The sequence below is a fragment of the Acanthisitta chloris genome, unplaced genomic scaffold, assembly GCF_000695815.1.
Source record: "Acanthisitta chloris isolate BGI_N310 unplaced genomic scaffold, ASM69581v1 scaffold4626, whole genome shotgun sequence".
NCBI lineage: Eukaryota > Metazoa > Chordata > Aves > Passeriformes > Acanthisittidae > Acanthisitta > Acanthisitta chloris.
Window position 1 is genome coordinate 47,328 of NW_008678580.1, and position 27,261 is coordinate 74,588.

The 27,261-nt window shown below is 43.5% G+C and overlaps 1 protein-coding gene across 1 annotated transcript in view; it reads left to right on the top strand.

Annotated features, from left to right (window-relative positions):
- The first annotated feature begins 8,018 nt into the window (after positions 1-8,018).
- The window catches only part of ST3GAL1 (ST3 beta-galactoside alpha-2,3-sialyltransferase 1), a 22,048-nt gene continuing 2,805 nt past the window's right edge, over positions 8,019-27,261 (top strand). The window contains exons 1-4 of the mRNA XM_009076941.1: positions 8,019-8,333; positions 17,383-17,579; positions 20,809-20,988; positions 25,294-25,339. Of these exons, the coding sequence (XP_009075189.1) occupies positions 8,022-8,333; positions 17,383-17,579; positions 20,809-20,988; positions 25,294-25,339 (735 nt within the window). The 5' untranslated portion in view covers positions 8,019-8,021. The remainder of the gene's footprint in view (positions 8,334-17,382; positions 17,580-20,808; positions 20,989-25,293; positions 25,340-27,261) is intronic.

Below are 27,261 nucleotides of genomic sequence, written 5' to 3' on the forward strand. Positions count from 1 at the left end.
TCCAACTGGGTCCCTCAGGTTGCTCAGAGTCCCATCCAGCCTGGCCTTCAACACTTCCAGGGAGGGGGCATCTACCACCTCTCTGAGAAACCTCTTCCAGTGTTGCATCACTCATCATAAAAAAATTCTTCCTTATATCTAGCATAAATCTACTGTCTTTTAGTTCAAAGCATTTTCCCATGTCTTTTCACTACAGGCTCTACTAAAATGTCTCTCCTCACCTTTCTTACAAGCCTCCTTTAGGCACTGGAAGGCTGCTCTGAGGTCTCCCCAGAGCTTTCTCTTTTCCAGGCCGAACAACCCCAAACTCTCTCAGCCTGTTTTCATAGGAGAGGTGCTCCAGCCCTCTGATAATTTTTGTGGTCCTCCTCTCAATCCGCTTGAACAGGTCTAAGTCTTTCCTGTGCTGAGAACCCCAGACCTGGACTCAGTACTCCAAGTGCATTCTCACATGGGCAGAGTAGGAGAAAATCACCTCCCTTGGCCTGGCTGCCCTCATTGCTTTTGATTCAGCCCAAGACATGGTTGGCTTTCTGGCCTGTGAGCACACATCACCAGCTCATGTCAATTTTTTCATTCTCCAGTACTTCTCCTCAGGACTGCTCTCAATCCTTTCATCCCCCTTGTCTGTATTGGTACCAGGGGTCGCAGGGACCTGCACTTGATCGTGTTGAACCTCATGAAGCAGATTTTGAAGCCAAACAATCTTTCATGGCACTTCCAGTCCCATTCAAAGCAAAATTTCCCACTTGGCCTGAAGACATGAGTAGGAACTGTAACCCATGGAGGACAGCACAATTAATTCTGGATATGAATACTGCCATTTGTCCAGGCTTTGCAGGAGTCAATTCTTGGTATGCGAGGGAGCAGGAGGTGGTGGAGGAAAAATGTCTTCACCATGGTGGGAGTTGGCAGGGATGGTAGCTCTCAGCACCCAAGGGCACAGGCAGATTCATGACCTTTTCTGAGCCAGATCCTCCAGCTCTTTCTTCAAACACTGGGAGGGAGTTTTCATTTCCAGACCATGCAGTAACATGCCTGATAAAGTCTTCCAAGACAAATATTTATTTTGAGGCAACAGAATGGAAATTCCATCCAGGTTTCTGTTGATCTCACACATCTTGCACAAAAAGTTGTTTGCTTACCCTGACTACGCAGATCTGTTACACACGTAGGCAGGACAGGCTGTGTTAGAGTACCAGGGAGATCTATCGACCTGGCCAGCCTGAGCCTGCTGGCAAACCTGCTCACTGATAAGACACGAGTCTGTAATGATTTTTTTTCAGATCACTGACACCTAAAATGCCAGGCAGTTATGCTCCATAAACTACCTCCAGTTTTTCTTCTTCACTGTGATAGATGAAACACTGTCCAGTAGCTGGCTTCACATTCAGGAAGCACAGAGGAGCTGCTGCCTTCAAATTTGTCTGAAGTAACTTATTCTCATGGCCTAAGTGTTCCTGAATGCTTTTGTCTTTTAGGCAGTGTTGATATGATTAGTTTGAGTTGCTTGGGGTGAGCATTTTAATAAATCTGAGAGGAATATATCAACTAGCTTGCCCAACTTTGAGGCTGTGACCCCATTTGATAGTGGCAGTCAAACAGATTTATGCCCCTCAGCATGATCAGGAATGGGGCCGAAGAGTTACACATCACTTTCTTCATAATTAAATGTCAGGTTAGGCTTGGGTCTGCCTTTCTGTGGCTGTGGACACACAGGACAGCAGCACCTACGTCATCGCTGTGAGGATATAATGATGGACAGGAGAGAGGAGCTAGTTAGCTCTGAGAAACAAAACACAGTCTGATTTTAGTTAACCACAGAATCATAAAATCCTAGAATGGTTTGGGTTGGAAAGGACCTTAAAGATCATCTAGTTCCAACCCCCCTCTGCTGTGGGCAGGAACACCTTCCATTAGACCAAGTTGCTTGGGGCCCCAGTCAACCCAGCCTTGGACACTTCCAGAGATGGGGAATTATATGGAATCTGTAACATAATTAAGTTATGAATGGATGGAAAAGGGGAAAGGGATGTGGCAGGTTGTGCTTTTCCAAAACTGTATTCTGTGATGGCTTTTGGTGCCTGAGAAGGACGGGGCTCACCTTTGCCTGCTGAGCTGCGTGGGTTGTACCAAAAAAAGGCTGAGGTGGCAGAGGCTTTGCTCATGTCTGCATCCTTCATGTGGCCTTCAATGCTTGGTGAGTCTGATCTCCTGAAGCTGAAGGAGATGGACCAAAGATCTCACAGCGGGTCCCAACATCATCTGGTTAAGATTCATATTCCTACCCCATGTTTAACTCTGACTGGCTGCCAGGCTGTCTTGTAATTCATACTCTATCTCACATAGCAAAACCCTCATGCTCAGAGGTCTCTGGTGAGGTGTCAGACCAATGAAGTGTTTCTTTCTAAATGTCAGCCAGCTCTAGGCAGTGGGAGGCAGCCAGCGATGAGCTGGGGAGGGGCAAACAAGTCTGTGGTTTGGAGTGAATCAGTCCTCTCCTTAGTTTCCCTCCAGGTCTAAGCACAGACCTGGGGTGGAAATTTATGTGTATTTTTCCAGGGACATACTTTTTGCTGCCCTAGTGTGCCATCTTCCAAGGCTGCTCTGGGCCTTTGTGGGTACAGTAAGGCAAGATTTCACCTTCCATCAGGGCTTTGAGACCAAGAGTTGCTCAAGTAGTTACTCACAAGGACTGTGGATGGGAACAAAGTCTCAAAGTACAGGAAGGATGCTTGGGGACATAATGTTGGGGCTGCCAAAAGGCTTTATAACAATGTAGCTGTCAGTGGCTTAGCTGAGAAACTAATTCATCTCTGGCGGTTTTGCAGGGCAGGAATCTGAGCTGTGCTTCTGAAAATGAGCACTTGCAGTTCTGCTGCTAAGACCTTTCTAGCACAGCACAGTCCCCTGAAGTAGAATTGCAGCAAATCTTGAACTTACTCCTTGAAGTGTAGAGTTTCCTGCTGTAAAATGCTGTGGGATGTAGAAAGGTTGTGTGATGGCCACCATCAGTCATGAGAGAGCTGTAGTATGTCATGCTGTCCTTTCCCAGATTCTGACAGGGCAGGTGGATATGTGAGTTTTAAGTCTAAAGGACTTTGGGACCTTTGAACTGTTCAAGCCGTGAATGGAATGCTGGCAGTATCTCTGTACAGGGATGTTGTTCCCTGTTGCCTTTGTGCTGTTCTGCCTGACATGCTGTGTCTGGAAAATGCTGGCAACTTTAAACTAGAGAGTGTTTCACACCAGGGTTTTAATGTGAGTTATGAACCAGAAAAGCTGGATCCTGAACCATCAGCATCTAACACGAGCTAACAAAGATGTCCTCAATGTGGTGCTGGTACAAAGTACTTCTGTGCTAGGAAAATATGCATCAAAAAGGGGTCAAACTCCAGTGTACTGGGGCATTTTCAAGTTGGGGGGATGAGTAGTAGTACAGTGATTTTTTTTTTCTCCATGTTTTGTCATTATTACATTCTACATGCTTTTTGTTTAAGGCCCATCTTTTAAAAGACATCAAGAAATTAAGCATTCTGCTAATATTGTGTGGCTGACCACACAGATCTTGAGTAATACCCAAATGCACCACATAAGGTGTCCCATGCCCCCAGGCAGCAATGTGTCTCAGTCCCAAAGGTAGCCTTGACTCATCTGGATGCGTTTCACGCCTGGGACTGAGGCTGGGGCCAACCCTGGGAGGAACCCTGTCAGGGTGTCTCTTCTTCTAAATCCTTGTTTCAGGTTCCCACCTGCCTTCACACCCATGGACTCCTCGGGGCTGGTGCAGACTTCGATGGGCTGATGGCTCCTGGGATGGGCCTGGGAGCAGCTGGAGCAGGACATAATTTAGTCTCCCCCTCCTGCTCTCTTCTCTTTGTGTGCCTTTGTGGGTGTGTTTGTCACAGAGCTTGACAAGTGCAGTGAGAATACATTGTGTTTGTAGGTGGATTTGTCAAAAGAATATTTCCTGAAGGTGTTAAGAATTGGTTTATATTAGTCCATTGAACCGATGTGTTTTTATCCTTGTCTGTTCATTGCCGCATTGGCAAGGGACCAGTATCCCAGTCCGATAAGACACAGGAGTGTTCGATTGATGTGAATATTTTACAACATAAAATGTAGACAAAAGATTATGCTCTGCTCTCCTTTATGACCATTTAATCACACTGGACCCACTTCTGCTCTCAGGACAGAGCCTGGAGGAACCTGCCCCTTCTGAACCTGCCTCTCTGCTCTTGTCTGGGACACATCCTTTCACATTTTTCCTGTGTTGCACATCACTGGGTGTTGTCAGCATAAATAAGCTATCCCAGGGTGCACACTGGTGTCTTACGTGCAGACAACTCTTTGCGTTGGAAGGGAGAGGATTGGGAAGGTAGCAGGGAAAATCCAGACCAGAAATAAGACCTTAAGCACCCAATCACTTAAGGTAGCTTAACCTGCTGCTTGCATGAGCTGAGCTGGGATCTCTGCCCACAGGCACAGCCTCAGGCATGCAGTATTAAGCTCTGTTTATCTCTCAGGGGACTATAGCTGGGAGAGGGCTGGGCACTGAATCTCCATACCTGGAGTCCCCAGAAATGGTTTCTGGGTCTGAGGCCAAAATAGCCTGGTCAGGGATGTGCTAATGCCAAGGTCATGCTGAGGTATGTTGATAAGGACTGTGGCTGGTATCATGCTGCTCACTTGTAAGGTCTTAATTTAACTATCACAAGTAGTATGCAGGGATAAAACATTCCCAATAGTTGGGGTTGACAGCCCTGTGCAGCTTCCCACACCAGTCCCTGCCCTTCCCACTTACCAGCACTTGGTGAATCCTATGGAAACCCTTTTGCAGAGATTTACGAATATTTGTGAGCAGGGGCAGATGCAGGGACAGTCTGAGATGTGGTTCAATGTACTGTGAAGAGTAAAATGGTGATGTCTGGGTTGGATGTTAGGTATGTTATAAGAAGGGGAAAAAAGGGTCCTGGTCCAGGTCATGGTGAACTTGATGAAAGCTTTTTCCATTCATTTCAGTCTTCCTTTTCCTCAGGCCCTAAATCACATATATAGTCCCTGGAGGCTTTCTGTCAAGATATATAGAGATATATTTATATATATACACATATCCATAGGAAATATGAACATTCATAGGAAACTATAAGTAGTGAGAATTAAAATTAGAGTATCCGGTGTTTATTTCCACACTGGAAATGAGCCTTGGGAGTTCTCACCTTCTCATCACACGCTATAAAAGACAGGATGATTAGAAGTTTGGAAACATTGCAGTCCACTGTGTAAACACTGGTTTGGGTATGTTAGTCATTTTATTTCCAAATTCTAAATCTAAGTTCAAGCTTAGCTCCATTGCGATAAATAAATAAATAAATAACTCTGGTAAATGGGTGTTTGTTTTAGAGGCCGGAACTGTTTCTTTTATGAACAATACTCCATTTTATAGGCTTTTCTCAGAAAGGCTGGAAAATCCCCCTCCCTTCTCCTCTTAGAAATATAATAGAAGAGCAGGAACTGTGTTTACAAATCCTGACTTGGCCCAGCATTGACAGCAGTGGGGGTTTGACCCGCCGGCATGGCAGCTCTTGAATTATCCACTCCAGAAATGGAGAATCAATTGGCTTCTGGGATTTGGAATGCTTTGGGGGAGTTTAGAGGCTGTGTTTTTGTTTAGACTAACAACTACGTCCAGGCTATTAAAGCAAATGTGTTTGGGGCCACTCTGTGGTGCAGAGGCCAACTGGCTCAGATGGGGCTGTTCTTCTAAGCTCCCTTTCTAACTCTCCAAGGCACAGGGACAGCATTCCCATCACCTCTTAAGTTGGATTCCTGAATTTTACCTGGGAATAATTTGGAAGATTTCTGGTCAGCCCCAAAACTTCCTTCTAAAATGTGAAAGTTGAGCACAGGATGGTTCCCTGATGCTGTGTGATTTACTGGTGCAGGCCCCCCAGCAGCCGAGGTTAATAAAACCTTTTGTTATCCAGCCTGACCCACTTGTCAGCCCTTGAGCTCCTGTAATGCATTTGGAGGGGTCAGACTTAAAATAAATCTCGAGGCATTTGGCAAACAGTGGCCAATTGAAGGGCACACGCTGCCAGTCACGTGCTGAGGAGGAGAAACCTGGAGCAAAGGCTTAAGACCGTGGTCTGAGTCTCCTGTCTTAGGATTTGGCTTTACTGGACTCAGTAAATATTTACATGCCACCTTTAAAATCCAGGCCTGGGCTGTCTCCAAGACACTGCATCAAGCCCCTTGGAAAAGCAGTTTGTCTTTGGGCAGCTCCTCACATATCCCAGGAGAAGAGCAGCAGCAAAACTGGGGATGCTACAGCTACCAGCTCCACTTCCCCTGTGTCTGGATAAGCATCACATTTGGGTGATGCAATGAGGGGGATCCACATCACTGTGGTGTACAGAATGGGTTAAAATGATGGGGTTTAATGGTAACAACTGCAGTTTTCCTCTTTCTTTGCTGGCCTGAAGCCTGCAGGTGAGCCGTGAATGAGACTTCTCTTGTTGGGCTTTCAGTTGTTCATAAATTGCACATTTTCTAACACATTTGTGTCTCTGATTTTTTTTTCTTTTTGTTGAACAAAAGAGTGTTATTTAATCAATGGCACTTTGGGGACTTTTTGCAAACAATCCGAACTTTTCAAAACAACATGTTTTCCTTCCCACAAAACAATGGTGCCATGGGAGGAAAGGATTAATTTTTTGACTTTGAAAAACTTGTTTAAATCACTGCTGCCAGGCAGGGGACACGGGAAGGGGAAGGGAGAGCAGCTCTGGGCCCCTCTGTATTCCCAAAGCAGTTCCCTGCCTCTCTGCCTACCTTGGGGTCTCATAGGAACTCCCTGAGATCACAAGCTGCCCTCACCTATGCTTTCTTGGCAGGAAAAATAGCAATAAGCCACGTGAAACAAAGGCCATTTATACTTTGATTTCCCACGTCTGTCCCAGGACCTGTGAGCTATTCTTTCTTGGCTATCTCTGAATCAAGAGTCCAGCCCTGATCCTGAAGAAACTAAGCCAGCTGGGGTACAGAAGAGAATGGAATTGATTCCACTTCCTCCCTCTCCTGCTCCTCCCTCCTTTGCTGGGTGTTTTTTTGTTCATCTGCTCTGGGTTATGAATACTTTGCTGCATATTTTGCAGCTATCATGGTCAGCCTGAGGGAAGGAGGTGAGTCACTGCCATTCAAATACCTGCAAACTTTAATTCAAATAAGGCCAGAGCAGAGCAAGGAAGTTAATTCAATATAAAGAGACTCAATGTCTACGGGTCGATGCTCTGCCCTTCCTGAAATTTCACCCTGAAACTTCTCAGCATGCAAATACCACAGCAGAGCTTGGAGCTGGTGCTGCTGTGTTGAGGGCTCTGAGCTGATTAGAAGTTTTGGGATAGATAGAGAATAGCAGAGAAATTAGGTTGGGAGGAATGCAAAGAAACTTCTGACAATAATTTTTCTTTCTATTTTGTTTGTGTGTCTCTAGGCTGCAAACTACTCTCCATGGCTTAAATGGACATCCAAACATGTGTCTGCTGGAATGTACATCCCCAGACAGTCTGATCCTTCATGAACTAACTTCTAAGAAAGAGAATAACCACCCTCTTCTCTTTGCAATTTGCTTGTTTTAATGTATGGCTTGCTCTCACACACAAAACCTGAGCTTTAATGCTGATATTGCTCTCCTCTAAACGTTCTGGTTCATGGAAAGACAAGGGTCTGTCTTCATTAAACCCTCATCAGGAGAGGTTAGCAGCAGGACACAGAGAGGTGGAATGAACTTGGAAGTGCTGTGAGAAGGTGGAAGGAAATACCCAGCTTTGCCTTTCTTTAAGCCCATTTGGAGTAGATGGAGCTTCTTCCTTGTATGGATGGAGGTACTGCAATCAGTTTGTTCAGCCTAAGCCGAGGGTGGTAACCAGCAGCCACTGGCTGTACCCTTTCCTTTCTTCCTTACATTGGACCCTACATTGTACTTGGTCAGCGGTGGTGGCAGAACCCAAGTGGGAAAGATGGTCGTCGTAAGGAGGAAGAACGTGAAAATGTTTACCTTCGTGTTTCTGCTCATCACGGTAACGTCATTTCTGCTGAACTACACACAACAGGTGACCACAACCACCTGGCATCCCAGACATCTTGTCATGCAGTTTTCAGAGCAAGTTCAAAAACTCTTCAAGTACCCAAGGAGACCTTGTAGCTGTCGCACATGCATTTCGGAGCTGGGACATTCCCTCTGGTTCGATCAGAGGTTTAATTCAACTATGCAACCTTTCCTGACCTCACAAAATGCCTTTATCCCAGAAGACAGCTACACCTGGTGGCTGGTAAGTGGGAGGTGTGGATACAGCCTGGAGTTTGGGTGGTGGTCACAGTGTCAGGCTCTGAGCAATGCTGAGCAGATAGCAAGAGATGGTTCCTGCCAAAAGCATTTGCTGTCTCAGCTGACAAAGCAGGCAGAGGTAGAAGGAACTGGATGTTTGTGCTGCTGTTTAGCTCAGAGGGGTTTGGAGTGCATGTTCACTTGCTCCAAGCTAGAAAAGTTCCTGGCAGGGTTAGGTGGTAAATCCAGAATTTGAAAATGTCAGTACTGTCTTTTTCTCCCTTCCCTTTCAAAGACCAGACTTGATAAGCTGGCTGGTTTTGCTTCAGATGGGCTTTGTGACTTCCACTGAGACAATAAAGCAAACTCATTGTGAAGTGTACATTTCCCCTGGGACTCACCCTGCCATAAGACATATAAATAATTAGCAGGATTAAATGAAAAATGATTAATTCCATGAGTATGAGAACATTCTCCATTGTGGTCAGTAATGTAAAACAGGTATGGAAAGCACACGAGTGGCTGTGGATCACTAGGAAGGAGCAGCCCCTATGTATCCTTGAACAGAGTGGTCCAACAAGCCTGAGCATGAAAGCTAGCAGATACTTTGTTCAAAAAGCACAGAAGGGAAAAAGCTGCATCCTGATGTTTTGCCTAATAAAAGCCCCTTTTATGTTCTCTTGAACAAGACTGATTAAATGATTTCCTCATGGCCTGTGCTGCTGAGCTGCTAAAGCACAGGTTCTGGCTGCAGCAACCCCAGTGAAATCACAGTTTCATTGCACTTATTCTACTTCATGAAAAATAGTCCCCTGTGCCTTTGTTTGAACACACAGCTGGAGCCAGGAGAAGTAAAGATGGCAAGCTCAGGTCCCTTCAGGTTTCACCAGAGAGCTGAGCTGATCTAGCAACTAGCAGTTTTTGGAGGAGGGACTATAGCCCAAATTGAGCTCAGTAGATGAGAGGGTGAGGTTGCTCATATACACCACAGGCTTGCACATCACCCTAGGCAAAGCCATGCTGCAATCTGCACTCAGAACTCACTGATTTAAATGTGAGGTTTGAGTGCATTCTCTCTTTAAAAAAATTAAAAATAGAAGAAAAGACTTGGGACTCTTAGTATAAGAATCTGAACTTCTGATTCTCCATCTTGTAGTCAAACTGAGAAAAAAACCAACCAAACAGCAATATCTCAAATCAGTTCAACCTGAAATAGACTCTTTAGGAGAAGGTTTGTTTCTTTTTCAGCAACATTGAAAAAAACAGTGACTTTCAGAACAGCCAAAAGTCTCCCCTCCTCTGCTCAAATAAAAGCTGTTCATTAATTTTCAGGGCTGTCTAACCCTATTTTTAGTGTTTTCATTCTTTTTTTTTTTAATTCTGATCAAGTTCAAAGGGAATACGCCACTTCAGAACACAAAATCAAAGCATTTTTTTCCTCAGATGGTAAAAATAAATCTTTTAAGATTTCTAACCTTTTTCTATCTTCAACCAGGTTGTATTTTGGTGTCCACCAAAACTGCAGTGTAGTGGAAGTCAGTTACTTACTGAAAATCTTAGCCCTGATCCATGGTAAATGGAGAAGGTGCCCTGGCTGCTCTGAAAGATGGTTTTGGGTAAATCCAGCCATGTTGTGCCCTCAACTCCTCATTGCAACTGATTTCCTATGTACATGTTGCTTTGGGTAAGCCTTTCCAAGACAGTCAGTGCCATTTCTGCAGTAAATAATTCCCAGGTGCATCCTGACAACACTCCCTTTTTGCTGTTCATTTTTAGGCTCATCTTCAAAGTGATTCTGAGATTTCAACAAGTCTTTAAGAAAACATTGCTCATGGCCATGTTTTGTGTACTTTGCCAACTCAATAATTTGTTACTTTTTACTATATTTGTACATAAAGGTGCTGCATGAGGAGACATGAGATTGCTCAAGCTTCATTTCAGGAGAGAAATGTCAGTGTGTTTGCTCTCAGGAACTGCTTTCAGACAGGGTGGTGGTTTTGTTGAGCTATAACTGGGACACTGATATGATGGTGACTGAAGTTGAGCTACTTATTACAAAGGCTGTGACTTTCCTGCCATGGGATGTACGTTAGTATCCCTCCACTACTAGGACAGTAAGGACTGATTTCAGATACTAATGACCAGTACTGGAGACAAAGTTATATTTGGGGCCAAAAAATGGGGTAGTTTCACTTGCTTACTGCTCTTCACAGGTTGCCAGGCTGTTTCATGGTTTATTTGGAGAATATATGGTTTAAACTCATTCAGCTTGGTAGGATGTGGCCTTTTGGAAGGAAATATGCCTGGCTGCTCTGAAAAAAATTGCATTGTTCACCCTGGATTTAGTTCTACCACCTCTGCAGGTGGGAAACAGCAAGAAAGAGAAGGTCAGTGCCACCATCCCTGCAGTGTCTGGCTTATCCTGCTGCACAAGGACAGGGCTGTTCTGGGGAAGGCACCTTGAAAAAGTACCTGGATGCTTTTGTGTTCGTGAAAACAAGGGGACTCTGTTGTCAGCGCTGGTGCTTGCTTTTCATTTGCTTAATTCTACACAGCTGACAAACTGCCTTGTACTTCAGTCAGGTAGCAAATAATGGCCAAAATTCTCCCCCTGGGTACACTCCTGCAGCTGCTCTGTGCTTTTTGTGACTTAAAGTTGAATTGGAATCCTCCACTCTCAGGGAGGATCTTGGCATTAATAACACTCCAGGCCATAACCAGTTTGTTAGAAATTCCTCCCTCCCTCTGTCCCTCCCTTCTTTCCTCTCTCCCCATCTCTCATCTCCTCTCTCTCACTATCTCTCTCTCAATTCCTCTCTTCCTTCCCTCATCTTATGCTCAGTGACTGTAAGAGTCTCAGTGGTTTGGAAGGTCACACCTTGTGTTATGTGATACATTCCTTTCTGTTTATATTTTCTTTCCCACCTCCCTGAACTGTTTCACCTGCAAGTTTTCCATTGTTTTACCATGACACAAATGCTGTGGATGTTCTCACTAAATCAAGTAACCCATATGTAAAGAAACATGGCAAGAATTACATGCTGTTACACAGCACAGCATTTATTTATAGTTCTCCTGGTTTGTTCTCAGGGGTGGATGCATTGTTCTTGGTGGTCAGAAAGTATTAAAAATATGAGATCAGAACCTGCTGTTCTAAATCCAAAATAAACCTGTTGAGGTTGATGGATTAAAGTTGTGATAAGTAAATTCAGGCTCAGAGTTTCCTGGCAGTCTTATCTGTAGCACATTGTTCATAAACTATCATGTCATAGCCATTTTTATCTTGAGTCTTATTATATTGAGGGTTATGCTTTCTTTTTTTTGGAACAAAGCTCAGCTCTTGGGGCCATGTTATTAACGTATCTAAAAGAAAATATTGGTTTTAAATCATTACGTTTGCAGGAAAATGTGTAATACATGGCTTAAAAATTTGCTAACCAGGTGTTGAACAAAAGAACATGCCCAACACCTGCACAGGGAAGTTGTGGAGGCTGCACTTGATTTTAAGACAGCAGCAGAGCTACTTGGCACCCGAGTCATGCATTTTGAATGCTCTTTGAAGAATATGTGCCCAAATACTTTGATCAATAGAAGTTTTCTTTAAAACTGGGACACTGTCTGTGACACTTTGAAAGCAATAGAGGGCTCAGTGCACTGAAGGTAGTGTGTAACTACCAGATAACTGCAGAAGATGGTAGCAAATCCAGGCCAGGGCCCAGACTTTTGTCCCAGTGCCTGCCACGTGCCCAGTCCCACCTGCCCTTGCACTGCTTGTTTGCAAGCATGACATTTAGACCAACTTTGGACTAAGTGGAAGAACCTGACCCTGGGCTACCTCTTACCCCCACTGGCAACCCCTGTGTACATCCAGCTGGGCTGGAGCTGCTCCTCCTATGGTGAGGACAGATGGATCTGAAGGTGATCCAAGCTCATGGGCTCCTCTAAGCACTGCAATGCTCTCTCCCGAGCAACAAGCATCTTGCAGTCAGAAACAAGGCCACACACAGCTGGCAGAGACATGGTCTTGTTGCCTTAGAGTAGCATGAAGGTGACCTGGACCAGCCATGGAAGTCTGAAATCATAAAATTTGGCATATGCATATTAATGTGTGTTATTTACATAATACATGCACGTGACATTCACGTTGGAGAATGTAAATTTTTTGATGACACAAATCATTAAACAAAGCTCAAACTCTTGAAAGCCCTTATTTTCTTCCCCTTCAACTATTTGATGCATAGTAATTGCAGGCCATTAAATATAAAAATAATAATGCCATATTTTCCAGACCAAGGAGGCATTTTTAAAATTGATGGTTTCTTCATAACTTCTCCTTCAGTCTGCAAAATGGAGATTGCCTGGGTTTGGCCCACCAGACTGTTGCTAGGATTAATCTTTGTAAATTGTCTTATAGTTTGGAAGCATTGCATGAGCATTGATGCTTCCAAAGTGCTGCAGTTAGCCAATTAGTAGCTGTGCAAAAGAGATTCTCATGGGGCTTTATTCCTTCTTTATCTTTTAAAAACAGGTTAAAAAAATTGGGAAAACCACAAAACATATTATTGCTATACCAGCTTCCCCTGGCTGCCTGGCTGTGTGCTGGCAGATCTACCTCATCAGTGCTGGCTGCTGCCAGACCCACAGCTGTACCTGCCTGTCCACCACAAGGGTTCTGCCTTGATCCACACTCCATCTGCATCCACATCACACCAATGATTACAGACTAGTCTATGCTACCTGCTAATAATTTGGGATTTTGAAGTTGTATTTAATACACTGCCAAACTTGCCCATGGGTGCAGGGTGCACAGGCACCAGGAGAGCTTTCTTTTGAGGTTCTGACTCCTTTGATGCCCCAGCATAAGAAGGATATGGAACTTTTGAAGCAGGTCCAGAGGTGGCCAGGAGGATCCTCAGAGAGCTGGAACACAGAAAGCTCCAGAGGGAGTTTATTGCAGCCCTAAAGAGGCCTACAAGAGAGCTGGAGAGGGACTTTTCAAAAGGACATTTAAGACAGGACAAGGAGGAATGGCTTTAACCTGGAAGAAGGTAGGTTTACGATTAGTTATTAGGAAGAAATTCTTTTCTTTGAGGTGGTGAGGCACTGGCACAGGTTACCCAGAGAAGTGAAAGCCCCATGACTGAAAATGTTCAAGGCCAGGTTGGATGGGGCGCTGAGCAACCTGATCTAGTGAGAGGTGTCCCTGGCCATGGCAAGGGAGTTGGAACTAGATGATCTTTAAGGTCCCTTCCAACCCAAGCCACTCTATGATTCTACGATTCTGTGACTGGAGCTGTGTCATCACCACTCCAAGCTATTAGCTCTGAGCAGCCGTGACTGAATTCACACTCTCCCTTTGCATCCCCTTAGCCAAGTTTTGGTTATTGCTTCTTGGCAATTGCTGTCAGTGTGATGGTACTGGAGAGTCCAATGAAGCCTTCCTCAAAAGCAGCAAATCCCTTGTCATTCTTAATGGAGGTGTGTACACAGTGATGAGAGAAGGAACAATAAGCTTTCCCTTGGAAAGCCATTCATGGGTAAGGAAAGAAGTGCATAAACTTTGAGGGTTCTTTTTTCTTGCCTTTTTTTTTTGCTTGCTTTTTAAAAACAAGAAAATGCAGAATAGTAAATTTCTGTACGTGAAATTGGGAGTTTCTAAGTCTGGGAGCACAGAGTATTTTATCTTCCCTGTGAAGATGACTAAGAAACATCTTAATCTGAACTCCCAATTACAGTTTTTAGCAACCTAAGTTGAATAGTTGACTCTTGAGTGCCAAACAAATATTTTATGGAGGGAAACTGGATGTTAAGTGATCCAGTAATATTTAGTAGGTGGACATAAGGTGGGTTAAGATGCTTTATGATCTTGGACAAGAGGTTAAACTGCACCTTTGGACACAGGTGTTGCTTGCACAGACTTCTGAGAAAAGCAGCCACTTCACTCAGGACACAGGGGTCAGGTATTTCAATGTATTTAAGCCCACATCTGGCAGCTATATCCATACACATATCTGTGTCAGACATCTATGGCACTTGGAGGGGGAAGGCTGGCCCAGGAAAGCCACATGGCACTGCCATGGCTCTGCCTTGACAGCATGGACATTCACCTAGTGCTTTGCTGATGTATGGGAAAGGTCAGAGTGGTGGGAGCTTGTTAAAAGAAAAGAAAATACAACATTACTCAAAAAGAAAGGACAAAAATCTTGTGTGGGAAAGTGAGCTATAATCAGCTTGTAATTGTAATGCTATTAAAATGGTGTTTTTCAATAAGCCAAGCAAACATTGTGCAATAAGGAAGTGACTGTGTGTTAGGTCAGAACTTTCACAAGTTATATCTGCCTTGGAGTTAACTAGCTTTGTTGCCTACCCTTCTCTGTTTTGCTGAAACTTCCAAGTCTAACCAGTATTGATTGAAGATTAGGTCTGAAAAGCATAGTTCAATCAGATAATCACTGAGGAACTTAGAACACTTCAAATTAGTTAAGGACAGAAGAACTTAAAGCAGAACACTTCAAATTAGTTAAGGACAGAAGTCTTATTGTACGGGGGATAGTGCATTAAGGTCATCAATCTATTTGAGGTCATTGAGGGAATTTCTAGCATTAGTAATAGTCTCATTAGTAATACTCTATTAGTAATAGTCTAGCACTAGTAATAATCTGAGGAAATTGTGTATAACAGAGGGATTATAGGATTATGGTATCCTGCTTTCAAGCTGGTCTTGGTGCCCATGTTTTAACTTGGTTGCAATAGAGTTACACTAGACTGACAGCAGCACTACCGAAAAGCCTGTTCTGTGACAATGGAGCTGCCTATCCAGGATAATGCTTCTTACCATTTTAATGTATAAAAACATGTGTCCATAATCCAGGTTCTTTCCTTTCCTGATGCCATCATTATGAATGAAAAGGCCACCTAAAAAGGTAGCTCAGGTACTTAGGATTTTCTAAAAATTACCTCACTCATCCGAATTTTCTCAGGTGAAATCATTTCAGGAATAAGATTGGAGCGGGGAGTGTTGGGAGTTTGGGAGGTTTTTTTCTGCAGGCTTTTTTTTTGTTGTTCTTACAAATGTTTTGGTGCACGTTTGGTGGTTTCCCCTTCGTGTCTTAAAGGGAGTTAGGGTCAGCTCACCTGTACAGAGAGAGATTATACATGGGTGTACACACATGTGCATTCATCACAAGTTCCTTTTTTTATACAGAGTTTTACATGGGTGTATACACGTGCATTCATCACAAGTTCCTTTTTTTAAAAAAGTTGGATTTTACTAAATGATACACCTGCTACTACACTCTATGACATCTATGCAGTCTCCAATTATTTTGAAGGCTGCAGACTTTGTAACATTGTTTTTCACACATTCAGAGTAAGACCAGGTTAGATTGGATTCATAAGAATATGCAAGTTACATGGGTGTATACACGTGCATTCATCACAAGTTCCTTTTTTTAAAAAAGTTGGATTTTACTAAATGATACACCTGCTACTACACTCTATGACATCTATGCAGTCTCCAATTATTTTGAAGGCTGCAGACTTTGTAACATTGTTTTTCACACATTCAGAGTAAGACCAGGTTAGATTGGATTCATAAGAATATGCAAGATATGTAGCCATATGTTTGTAGCATCACACACAAATTTAGAAGAAGACATCCTTTTTCACTTAAGTAATTGAGCCATCCATGAGTAGTGACATACGTGGTCACAATGACAGTGCTTGTCTGGGCATCCTAAGGCATCCTAATTACCTTGAATCCTAATCACCTTGTCCAGTCTCTATACAAGTATAAAGACTAGGAATTATCAGTAGGAAGGTTAAGTCCATGTATGCTACCTTTCTTCATCTTCTCTGTTTCAAATTCCTTGCCTCAATGTGTCTTGTAGTTCTGAGCTCCACACACCTGTTGGTCAATTCAGTGCAAAAAAGGTTCTGCAAAGAGACAGCATGAAATTTAAACAAGAATTGCACTGCTACATCTGTTCATGTTTTTGTGTGAGAGAGAGAGAAAGCAGAGCAAATTAACAGTTTCTGGTGCAGTCAAGAGAAACACATTGGAAACTAAAGCCAAATTACCCTAGGCTGTTCCTAGGAGTCGTGGGAAAGGTGTTTCTCTTCCCTCCCTCCCTGTCTCTCCTTGTGCTGAGCTGGCAGAGTGAGGCAGAGACTTTTTGAGTGCATTTTTTGCTTCAGCCATTCTCCGTTTGTGAGCTGGTAAGCAAGTGGCACCCATGAGGGTGGGCAATGCTGTTTGTGAGCCTGCCAGGGGTCCCAGCTTCTTTAGTAGACCTCAGAGACCTGAGCCCCAGAAAGGGAGTGTCTGACCATCACCTGCCCTGCACCTTGCCTGGACCTTCCCAATGCAGCCATTGTTTCCACCATGCACCACAGAGCTGCTACAAAACTGTTTCCCTCCATGGCAACAGACACAATGACCAAGGTCCGGGTGGTTTTCTTCATCCTGGAGAATTTTTTAGATGATTTTACATCTCCAGCCCTCAGGGCTAACTCTACCATAGTTTCCTATTGCGCTAGTGGCTGGTTCCTCCACAGTCCACCTCCTATCTCCCACTCCCACTTCTGGCATATGCCAAAATTTGTGGAAGGGATATCAGCCACTTCTGTGCTCTGTCAGATTCCCTGAGACTCATCTGTCCTTTTAGGAGGGTTAAAAGAAATCTTATACATGTCCTAACAGAAGATATCTGGCCCTAGGTGGGTTTAGACTTATATATATATATAGACACCAGAGGAACATTTATTCTGCTAAGGCCAGTCTTGGGGAGAATTAATAGAAAGAGACAGAAACTGAGGAGTGTGGGAATCTGGGGAGATGGAGAAGAAAAGGGGAACCAAGTTAAAAAAGCCCATGGGAAGGGGTTTTCCGCTTTATTTTTTTCACATTTTGGCTCTCAACCCAAAGCCCACTGCAGAAGGCAGGATCTGCAGGTAGATGCAAGAATGGTCTTTGAGGAGACCCTTGAAACTGCATCTTGCTCACGTGAAAGCTGTCTATATTGGCAACCTGGGGTGATTTTTCTCCCTAACAGAAATTGCAAAGAGAGAAAGCTCCGAAGAATTTGAATGCCACTCTCACAGAACTGTTCAGTGTCATTCCTGGGGATGGGGATCCACTGCAGGACAGAGGCACTTACACATGCAGACGATGCGCCGTCGTGGGCAACTCTGGGAACCTTCGACAGTCTCAGTATGGCCAAGATATTGACTCCCATGACTTCGTGCTCAGGTGAGTAAAACCCAACTCCAGATGCTTTTTGTTGTCCAAAATTCACTGGTATATAGGAGGACAAGTGGGCAAACAAGATTTCAGGGGCTATCTAATAGAATCTGGTATTTAAGTCAAAGCTAAGTTCCAGGGATGTAAACCATGTGTGTTGGTGATATGACCTCATGGTTTAACTTGGAAAAAACCCATGAATAGGTGTTGATACTGTAGCTTGTTCTGCACAATTCATATTTGCCTGTATTAAAAAACACAGATGAAAAAATGGCAATTTTGAGTAAAATTAATTTTTGCAGCTAATACTTAGCTAATCTTTTTAGATATTTAATTGACTGTATTAATACTTAAGTGATCTTTTTAGATATTTAATTGACTGTATCAGATTTGACTTTTTTGCACTGGTTCATTCTTAAGCAATGGTGGGGTTGGGAAGCCAAAGTCACTTTTCAGTGGACAACACACAACTGTTTGTCTGCAGGTACTTTGTAAAGGAACACAGCATCTCTCCCTTTCGAGGCAGTGAAAGTTGACTATTTTGTCCCACTGAAGTGATCTTTTTAGATATTTAATTGACTGTATCAGATTTGACTTTTTTGCACTGGTTCATTCTTAAGCAATGGTGGGGTTGGGAAGCCAAAGTCACTTTTCAGTGGACAACACACAACTGTTTGTCTGCAGGTACTTTGTAAAGGAACACAGCATCTCTCCCTTTCGAGGCAGTGAAAGTTGACTATTTTGTCCCACTGAAATGTAAGCAGGAATTAGGTAAGCAGAGCTAATCACCCAGAGGGCAGCCAAGGTATCTGGAATGACTAAATTAATCTCCAACGTGTTGCCCAGCTTTCACACCACAGCTGCCAGTACAGTACAGTTTGGGGGGAAATAAAGGGCAGGAAGGGAGGGGTTGCTATTGAACATGCTACATGTGGGATTATACTCTCAGAACCAACAAAGCCTTTAGTAGGAAGCTATGCACTGAATTCAAGAGTAAATCAACAGAAGATCAACAGTATTTGAACTGTTAAGCCACCTTGGCTTCCGATGTGGCTTGGACACGCCATGGAGTCTTCAGATGACATCTAAATGTTCACAACAAATCACTTCAAGAGTTGCTTCCTTCAGTTTTCTGTCTTGCTCCCTGCCAAAAGTACCTCCCCAAAGGCAGAGGCAGCCAACCTGGTCTTCAGGTCCACAAAGGGAAAGGGAGAGCCCTCAACATTAGCCCTACAGGTTGAGATGTAGGGCAGCTGTGTTGCATTTATGCTTATCTCCGTGTCCCTCCCTATGGAGATAGCCCCATTCCTGTGTGGAATTTCTCATCTTGCCTGGCCTATGTTTCCAGACTCATGCTGTAAAGGCTTTGCTAGACTCAAAAACTAGTCATTGTAACTAAAGAGTAACACATTCAGGTGTTTCTGTGGCATGGAATTGAACCTTTCAGTCTCAGATTTATATTACAGAATTCTTAAGCCAGATCTGAAATGATTGCACAAGGTTTTAGGATTCACTGTAGGAATTTGTGCAGAGAAGGTGACCTCTCTGTGCGTCAAACGAAATCTTTGATGACCTGATACTCACTTCCATGTGATCTGGCAATGCAGCCAAGTGCAGGGAGGAACCAGGGAGTTCCTTCTAAACAGTGTGTTCCAGCCCACTTTTATCTGTATAACTATCTACTTTCATGACAGAAGCAAATTCCTGCTCAGTCCTTCCTGCTGGACTGGTTGTGAGCGCTCTCTTCTGACATGTGGCACAGGGAGCCTCACCATGGATGGTATGAAGCATGTATAGACCCGAGGGCAGCTTGTAAGATAACAAAGATGTCACCTTTGTCTTTGTCTTGATGGAAAGAAATCCCCATATTTTTTGCCTTCAACTGAGTAATCTCAAGATAAAACACAGAAAATCTCATGCTTTGCTTGTATTTCTATGCAGTATGATATGGGTCGCTGGCAGGGAAACCAATAACAGGGAACTCAATAACAAATCCATGCAGGCTGGCAGGCTATTCTGCCTACACTAACAACTCCCTTGAAGGGAGTTAGAAGAAACTTAAATAATTCACCTGGGGGAGCACTGTAATAACACAGCCTGGCATAGACCTGATAAACAGATTTTGCCTCCCCCATTACTAGCAACCAGGGCAGCCTGTTGTCTGGCAATGTACGATGCTCCTCATCACCTTATCAGCTACATCCTTCCTTGTCCTCCCTGTGTTTCCGCCAGGTGCTGAGCTAATGTCACTGCAGAAAAAAAAACGTTCTGCTCAGAGACATCTGTGGGGTTTCTCCATGGTGTTGCACAGCACCATGCAAGTCACTCTGGTGGTCTGTAATCTGCACAACGCTGCACCACAGAAACATGCAAATCTCTGCCATCAAGGAGCTAAAGCATCAGGGAAAGAATTGCTGATTTATTCCCAGATTTGCTTTCAGAAGTGAATACAAGCATAGAGACATTTCTGCAGTCCTGAGGTCAGAAACCCCTTCTCTGTTCCCTGATATACACAACATAAGGTAGGGTAGCCCTGTTTGGCCAACATTTCTTGACTGAGCTCTGGTGGCCCTGGGCAGATGTCTAAGCACTGACCCCAGGGTTACCTAAAGCATCCCACATGTGTGCAGAGTGACAGATGCTTTGATGCTGGAGGACGTACTACAAAATAAGGTTTGAGTAAATGAAGGGTCAGCAGCAGGTCCTGTATTTGTCACTGTGCCATTGGTGCCTTTTCATAGGAGAATATTTGCTGCTTCTTATCGCACGTAACATTTATTACCTTGACCCTAGTCATTCAAATACAGCTGTACAGATGGGGGGGAATGAAACTGCAAGAAATCAAGCTGATGTACTTCAGGGCAATGCAGGAGGATGCAGGTTTAGGATGAAATGAGATGTGTCCTCACAGACTCACCAGTTTTGATCAGCTCTCTGCTGACTGTCAAGGGAATGCTCAGAGATACACCTGTTTGGAAGACACTCTTATTCAGTCTGAACAATTCCACACTAAAGCTGAGCTTTCATTTACTGTTTATCCACGCAGGCAATGATCACTCCAGTTTTCTTGAGGATCCCTACACCCTGTCAAGGCTGTCTGAAGAGTGTACATACAGCACTCCCCTTAGCCTGTTCCTGCACCTCAAGCAAATGATTTGGTGAAGATTTATGTGTGTTTGTACCTACCTAATTCCTCTCCTGCTTCTTCACTCTCTCTCTTCTCACTTCTGGGCTGCAGAATGAACCGTGCCCCCACCACTGGCTACGAATCAGATGTTGGGAGCAAGACTACTCACCACTTTGTTTATCCTGAGAGCTACAAAGAGTTGGCAGAAAATGTGAGCATGATCCTGATCCCCTTCAAAACCCTGGACCTGCGCTGGGTTGTCACTGCACTCACCACAGGCACCATCAATTTGTGAGTAAGGGCAGGCACAAGGGGTGGGAGTTCTGTACTTGATATTGCTGTAGGACATTATAGCCTTTGTGGGACAAGTCCCTGCTTCTGGTAAGGCCTGTGGGAGCTTTACAGACCTTCTCAAGTCAGAGTTCAGCCTTGAACACTTGCTTTCTAGGAAAGGCTTAATGTTATAGTTCAGTTGTTGAGGCAAAGATCTAGATCCATTTCTTCACATCCCGGCACTGTTGTCTCAGAGAAATGAAAAGTGGAGTTTTGCTGCTGGAGGCAGGCAGTTTGAGCAGAGGCCTCCTGGGCTTTGGAGTTCAGGGCTTCATTTGGGGCTTCTGCTCATCATTCCTCCTCTCTGGTCCCTTAGGAGTATAGTGAGTGCAGCCAGCCTGCCCACACCCTGATGTACCCATCAGAAAGCCATCTGCAGAATCTGGTGTTTGTTGGGTTATTCATTTAGTGATGGTCTTAGACACCTGGATTATGCCACCCAAGACACTTGAGTGGCCAAGTGATCCTCCAGCATATAATATTCCACTTGCAGAAGAGGACAAGGAGACAGAGAGGGGTGTGCAGGTTGCTTACTCAAGGCAGTGAGAGAAGAAGCAGACTGCAGCACTTAGTCTTCCATCCACAGCATCCTCTCGTGGACAGGCTGGTCATGAGTTTGGTCTGTCTTTCCTGGTGGAATGTGATTGAGAAAATGTTTTGTGTGTCACCTGTGTGTTTTAGCCTTAAATTCAAGTGTTGTGCTTGACAATAATGTGCCACACTCGAATTTATTCTCCAGTTCTTCTTTATGAGTGCTGTCAGAAGTAAAGGTTGTCCTGCTTAATACATTTATGGCAGCACCAGAATTAGAAATGTGATCAAAATGCATGTTTCTTCTGGATGCCTGCTAGCAGATTCTCTCCCTGTAAGCTGGCTTTTCCTAATCCAGAGAATGAAATACATGACATTTGTACTGTGTGTGAGGTTGTCTGCTGGATGTAAAACCACAGCCTTGTGAGATTGCTTGATGGCACCCTGCTACACATAGGCAGCAAGAACAGATCAGATTATTTTATTCCAGAGAGAAGTATTTCAAGGCATTTCAACTTTTTTCCCAATTTCAAAGTCTCAGAAGATTTAAAACTTGGAAAAGTATGTCCAGGGCATGTTGACTGGGCATAAGACCTGCTTTGCAATTTTAAGGAAAACTTTTTGATGAAAAGATGTTCTATTTATTCTTTTCTCTCTTTGCAGATGAATTTTAGATACTTTTCACTTCTTATTAACATTCTCTTAACTTGTAACAAATCTGGGTTAGTTTCCTTTTGCCTTTTTCACCACCAGCATTTAATACCTGTGGTCGTAAATTGTTTTGAAAAAAATCCATCTTCAGGACACACGTGTACCTGGGAAAAATCAGCCCACTTAGAAAACTGGACCACTTGCTACAAGAAAGACATTGAGGTGCTGGAATATGTTCAGAGAAGGGCAATGGAGCTGGGGATGATTCTGGAGCACAAGTGCCATGAGGAGAGGCTGAGGGAGCTGGGGGTGTTCAGCCTGGAGAAGAGGAGGCTCAGGGGGAACCTTATTGCTCTCTTCAACTACCTGAAAAGAGGTTGTAGCCAGGTGGGGGTTGGTCTCTTCTCCAAGATAACAAGTGACAGAACAAAGGGAGGTTTAGATTGGATATTAGGAAACATTCCTTCACCAAAAGACCTGTCAAGCATTGGAACAGACTGCCCAGGGGTGCAGTGGAGACACCATCCCTGGAGGGATTTAAAAGATGTGCAGATATGGTGCTTAAGGGCATAGTTTGGTGGTGGACTTGGCAGTACTGGGTTAATGGTTGGACTTGATTATCTTAGAGATCTTTTCAATCTAAATGATTCTATAATTCACCTGGCCACATCTTTTCCAGTCAGTTCTGCCTGTTCCTGCCCCAGGGAAAAGCTCTAGGCACTTGCTGAACTCTGAGGTGTGCACTGCAAGTGGAGTGACCTTATTAGGAAGATGTAACTGGTTGACTACAGTGCAGTCACAGCACATGAAAGGGAAAACATCTTTGCTTCATAAATTACAGGCTATATTATATATTTATAATTAGATTGTATACATGGCCTTGGTAAGCTTTTGGTATAAATTAGTGTGTGACCATTTAACCACATAGAAGAAATATCAACATTTTAAGATTTTTGCCATACTCAAAGGACTATTAATAAGCTGGTAGATTCTGGAATAATAAAAGCAGAAAATCATAAGCACACAAATTATAGCAACATATGAACATAATTTTGGGCTAGTAGAATTAACCTATGAGCATATATTAAACACACAAAGTCAGATACTGTGTATAAGGAAATTGTTGAGTGTACATTTTTAAAGGGGAGAAGGCATGAAATAAAAACAAAGCACATCTGAAAATCAGTTTTTTAGAAGAGAAGTACTTACCTCCTTACCACAACCTGCTTGGCCACTGTGCCTTGGGCACAGGCTGCATACTGTCAACTGAGTTTAGGCTAACAAGAAACCTAAGTGCACCCATAGTTAAAAAAGATAAGCATCTTGTGCTGGTTAGACTTTTACACATTGTGGTGCTTACTGGGTCACTCACTCCCTGGCTGTCCTGCAGCCCATGTTTTACACAATCATGAGAGTATAGGTCTCCATTTGTTCTCAGTGTGCCAATATTTTCCACACTGTTTTAGAAAATTCTGCAGCCAAGTGACAGCAGGACTTGGGTATTTCAACAATCATTTGTTCTCAGTGTGCCAATATTTTCCACACTGTTTTAGAAAATTCTGCAGCCAAGTGACAGCAGGACTTGGGTATTTCTTCTGAAAGAATGAAGTAGCCCGTGATTAAAATGAATAACATCATCTGACAAGAGCTACAGCAATCTCCTGGTTGGATCAGAGCTGTCCACAAATACTGTCTCGAACATTGCATACCCTTCTCTTTGGTCTTTTACCGTACTTACCTAGATGTCCATGAAATATGGTCCTCTTGCTTCCTCCACATCACCTTTTTAGAAAAGACTGACTGTGTATTTACATAACATTGAGGATGTTTTACCAGCAAAGAAACCCTTTTTGTCTTCACAATGCCAGAAGGACATGGGATCACCAAGACTATGTCTACTGATTTCCTAATCAAGGTCAGGCATGAGAAGCAGCTGCAAGGGCAATATTTGCTGAGAGCAGATTAAGTCTGAATGGGTGTCCCTTTCCTCATTAGGATCTTGTGTCAGGAGGGCTGGAACCACACATCACCTCTCACTGCATCCAGTCCACAGCAGGGATTGCAGGTCAGGGATGCCCAGAAGTATCTAAAGACATGAGAACATTGCCAGGTCGCCACTGATCTGGGAAGATTTAGGCTAAGGTTTCAAAGTTCCGTGGTTCGAAGTAAATAAAACCTTAATGACAGGAACTTAGTCATTACCAAAAACCAAGTGAAAATATTGAGACAGAACTAATGGAAGGCTTTGGTGATTTACCACAACCCATCTGAAAGTATGTGGGGTATAGTTTGGGATATACTCCCAATTGTGAGGCCAGTTCACCAATTTTTTTTCACTTGACACATACTCAGGGAGATTTTTTCTTACAGCACTCGTGATGAGCTATGCAATGCCAGCACACACTGTGCATGATACAGGAAATAAAAGGGTTTTTTGTTTTTGAGACATGACTCATGATTTCAACCCAGTCATAAGGTATGACTTGGAATTTTTATGACGTGAACTGCAGGAAACCTTCAGCATCGCCCTAGGGAGGAGAGGAATAGGGGAACTGTGTACTGGGAGTGCCCGAGTTGCACATAACCACAGAAAGTATGAACTCTGCTTCCACGACTATGAAAATCAAGTGGTACCTCCAAGAATTAGGAGGGTAGAAGTCTCCCCCTGCTGGGAAAAGGCTTTTCTGCCATGAAATTAATTGGAAAGTCCTTCCCATCATCAAAGTGCAAAGACTGCAACAGTCATGATCCAGGAATTAGAAGTCTCGAGCTCCATGTAGTATTGGTTCTACAGTATATTCTCAACTAAATCTTTGGTATCTTTGGTGTTCTACTGTCAATAACTAACTTGAAGATTTAAGAACGCAGTGGTTTCCTATAAACTTGGTTCAGTGACAGCTCAGTTCTTTTCATGCTGTGTTACTTAATTGCAGCCTCATTTCACAACAACTTCTTGAATTTACTGCTTTCAAATAATTTTAATTTATTAGTGTACACAGAGAATATTCTTTCTTTGGAATTACATGAAAATATTCATAAGCTGGGCTTTTATTTATCTTGGTATTGCTTTCCTTTTAACAGCACATACGTTCCAGTTCCACGGAAAATCAAAGTCAAAAAAGAAAAGGTGAGCAATGCTGGTTTGTGGATTTCTTCTGCTAATTTACTTATAGGTCTTTTGTGTCTTTGGGAGACTGCAGGAATCTAAGCAAGCCCTGGACATTCATTAAAAACTGCAGCCAAAATACAGATACATTCCAAGGCTCAGCTGAGCTAAATATTTAGCTCCTGTGTGCCATTTAGGCCATAGATCAAGCCCTAGATAACTAAGGTGGGAAAGAAACTGCTCTTGTGGCTATGCCATGGTGTGAATGCTGTTCTGTAGGTTACATTGCTTCCAGTGCACTGTTGTCCTCCACAGCACTTGCTCTGTTCCTACCCATTGCAGTCATTTGGATCTACTGACACTGTGGAGAGCCTTTAGAGTAATTTTTTAATAATTTTACTATTTGAACACCAAGTACATTTCTAACTCCCAGGTCAGTTCCTTTTAATACAGAACTAAGTGAACCCTGAACAAATAAAGGTGTGTGTTTTCAAGTCAGTGGAGAATTTGTGATGGTAGGCTCTTAGCCCACAGCTGTAATAACTACCTGTACACAATTAAACAAGTTTGGAAACTGGGCCAAGGCCAAGTCCATGAAGGTTTTGTTCCAGGTGTATTACTGGTCTCACAGGCAATGTTCAATCATGCTCTGCAGGATAGCACAGACCAGGGAACATGCCTGCTTTGCACAGGGACAGGCTAGAGGCAGGTTTTCCCATGGGGCAGGATGCTATTTCCCAGGTTGGACCTTTAGACATCATGCCAAGGTTTCTGTTGTTGCAGCTGCATGGTTTGAGGAGATAACCAAGGCAGGCTGTGTAGGGAGAGTAAAAACATCTTCCATAGAGCTTCCAGCAAAAGAAGTTTCATTCTTTCAGCTTTGGAGAGGATGCTTTTCACAAGAAGCACAGGCTCCTAATATCTCAAGGGCTGGTAAAGTATGCCATTAGCTCCAGAGCATTAGAATTACAGTTGAAGTACGTGTCCTTCATTCAGGAGGCCAGGTTTTGTCAAAGGCTTCAGATGAGATCTTGAACCAGTATCAGTTTATATCTTTGTGCTTCAAACCATGGGCCACTAGGGTGCATTAAATAATCCCTTAGCTCATCCCTACCTATTGTGAGGAACATGATAACCTCTGCAAACCCCCTGTGAGATGCAACAGGGCAGGTTGTTAAACTCCTGTCGCAGCTGAGTAGCAGCAGCCTGGGGTATGGCTAGAGATACACAGCAGTATCCCAAGCAGAGAAAGGAAAAGCTTGTATTTCTTCCCACATCATGCAGTGCAAAACACCCTGTAAGAAGCGATTACACACAGATGCAATATCAGCAATTAACCTCTGACTTTGTAAAAGGAAAAGCCCTGCAGCTAACCAGATAGCAATGAAATGCTGTCACTCTAATTACAAACACAGCATGGAGGGAAAAGCCTCATTCAGGGGAGAGGGTTGAAACTAAGGGCTCCCACCAGTCCTTGGATTTACTGTACTCCCAGATCTGATCTTAAGTGCTCTGTCTCTGTGAGATGATCTCATAGTTTCCCAGCTGATAAACAAGTGCATTTTATGTCTTCTAAGAAAAAATGTAAAGCATAGAAGAATAGCATATTTGGGAAACAAGAGAAAAGCAGCTGACCCAACCTGATAGGCTTCATTATAGTTTACACCTGATCCCTGGTTTCCTTAGATCTGTACCTATAGAAATATCAAGATGTGGTTGGCATATTTTGCAGAAGATGCTCTTGCTCCTATGTTCCCACTCAAATTACAATGGGACTTAGTAATCTTAAGGGCCTTTTCCAACCTAAATTAATCTATGATTCTATGAAATGTGGCAATCCATGCTTGCCTTGCTCAGGACACCAACTCCCCAGAGCTGCAGAGAGAGTTGAATGTCTAATGCCTAATTTTCATCTCACTTGTGCCATTTCATGCCCATTGGTT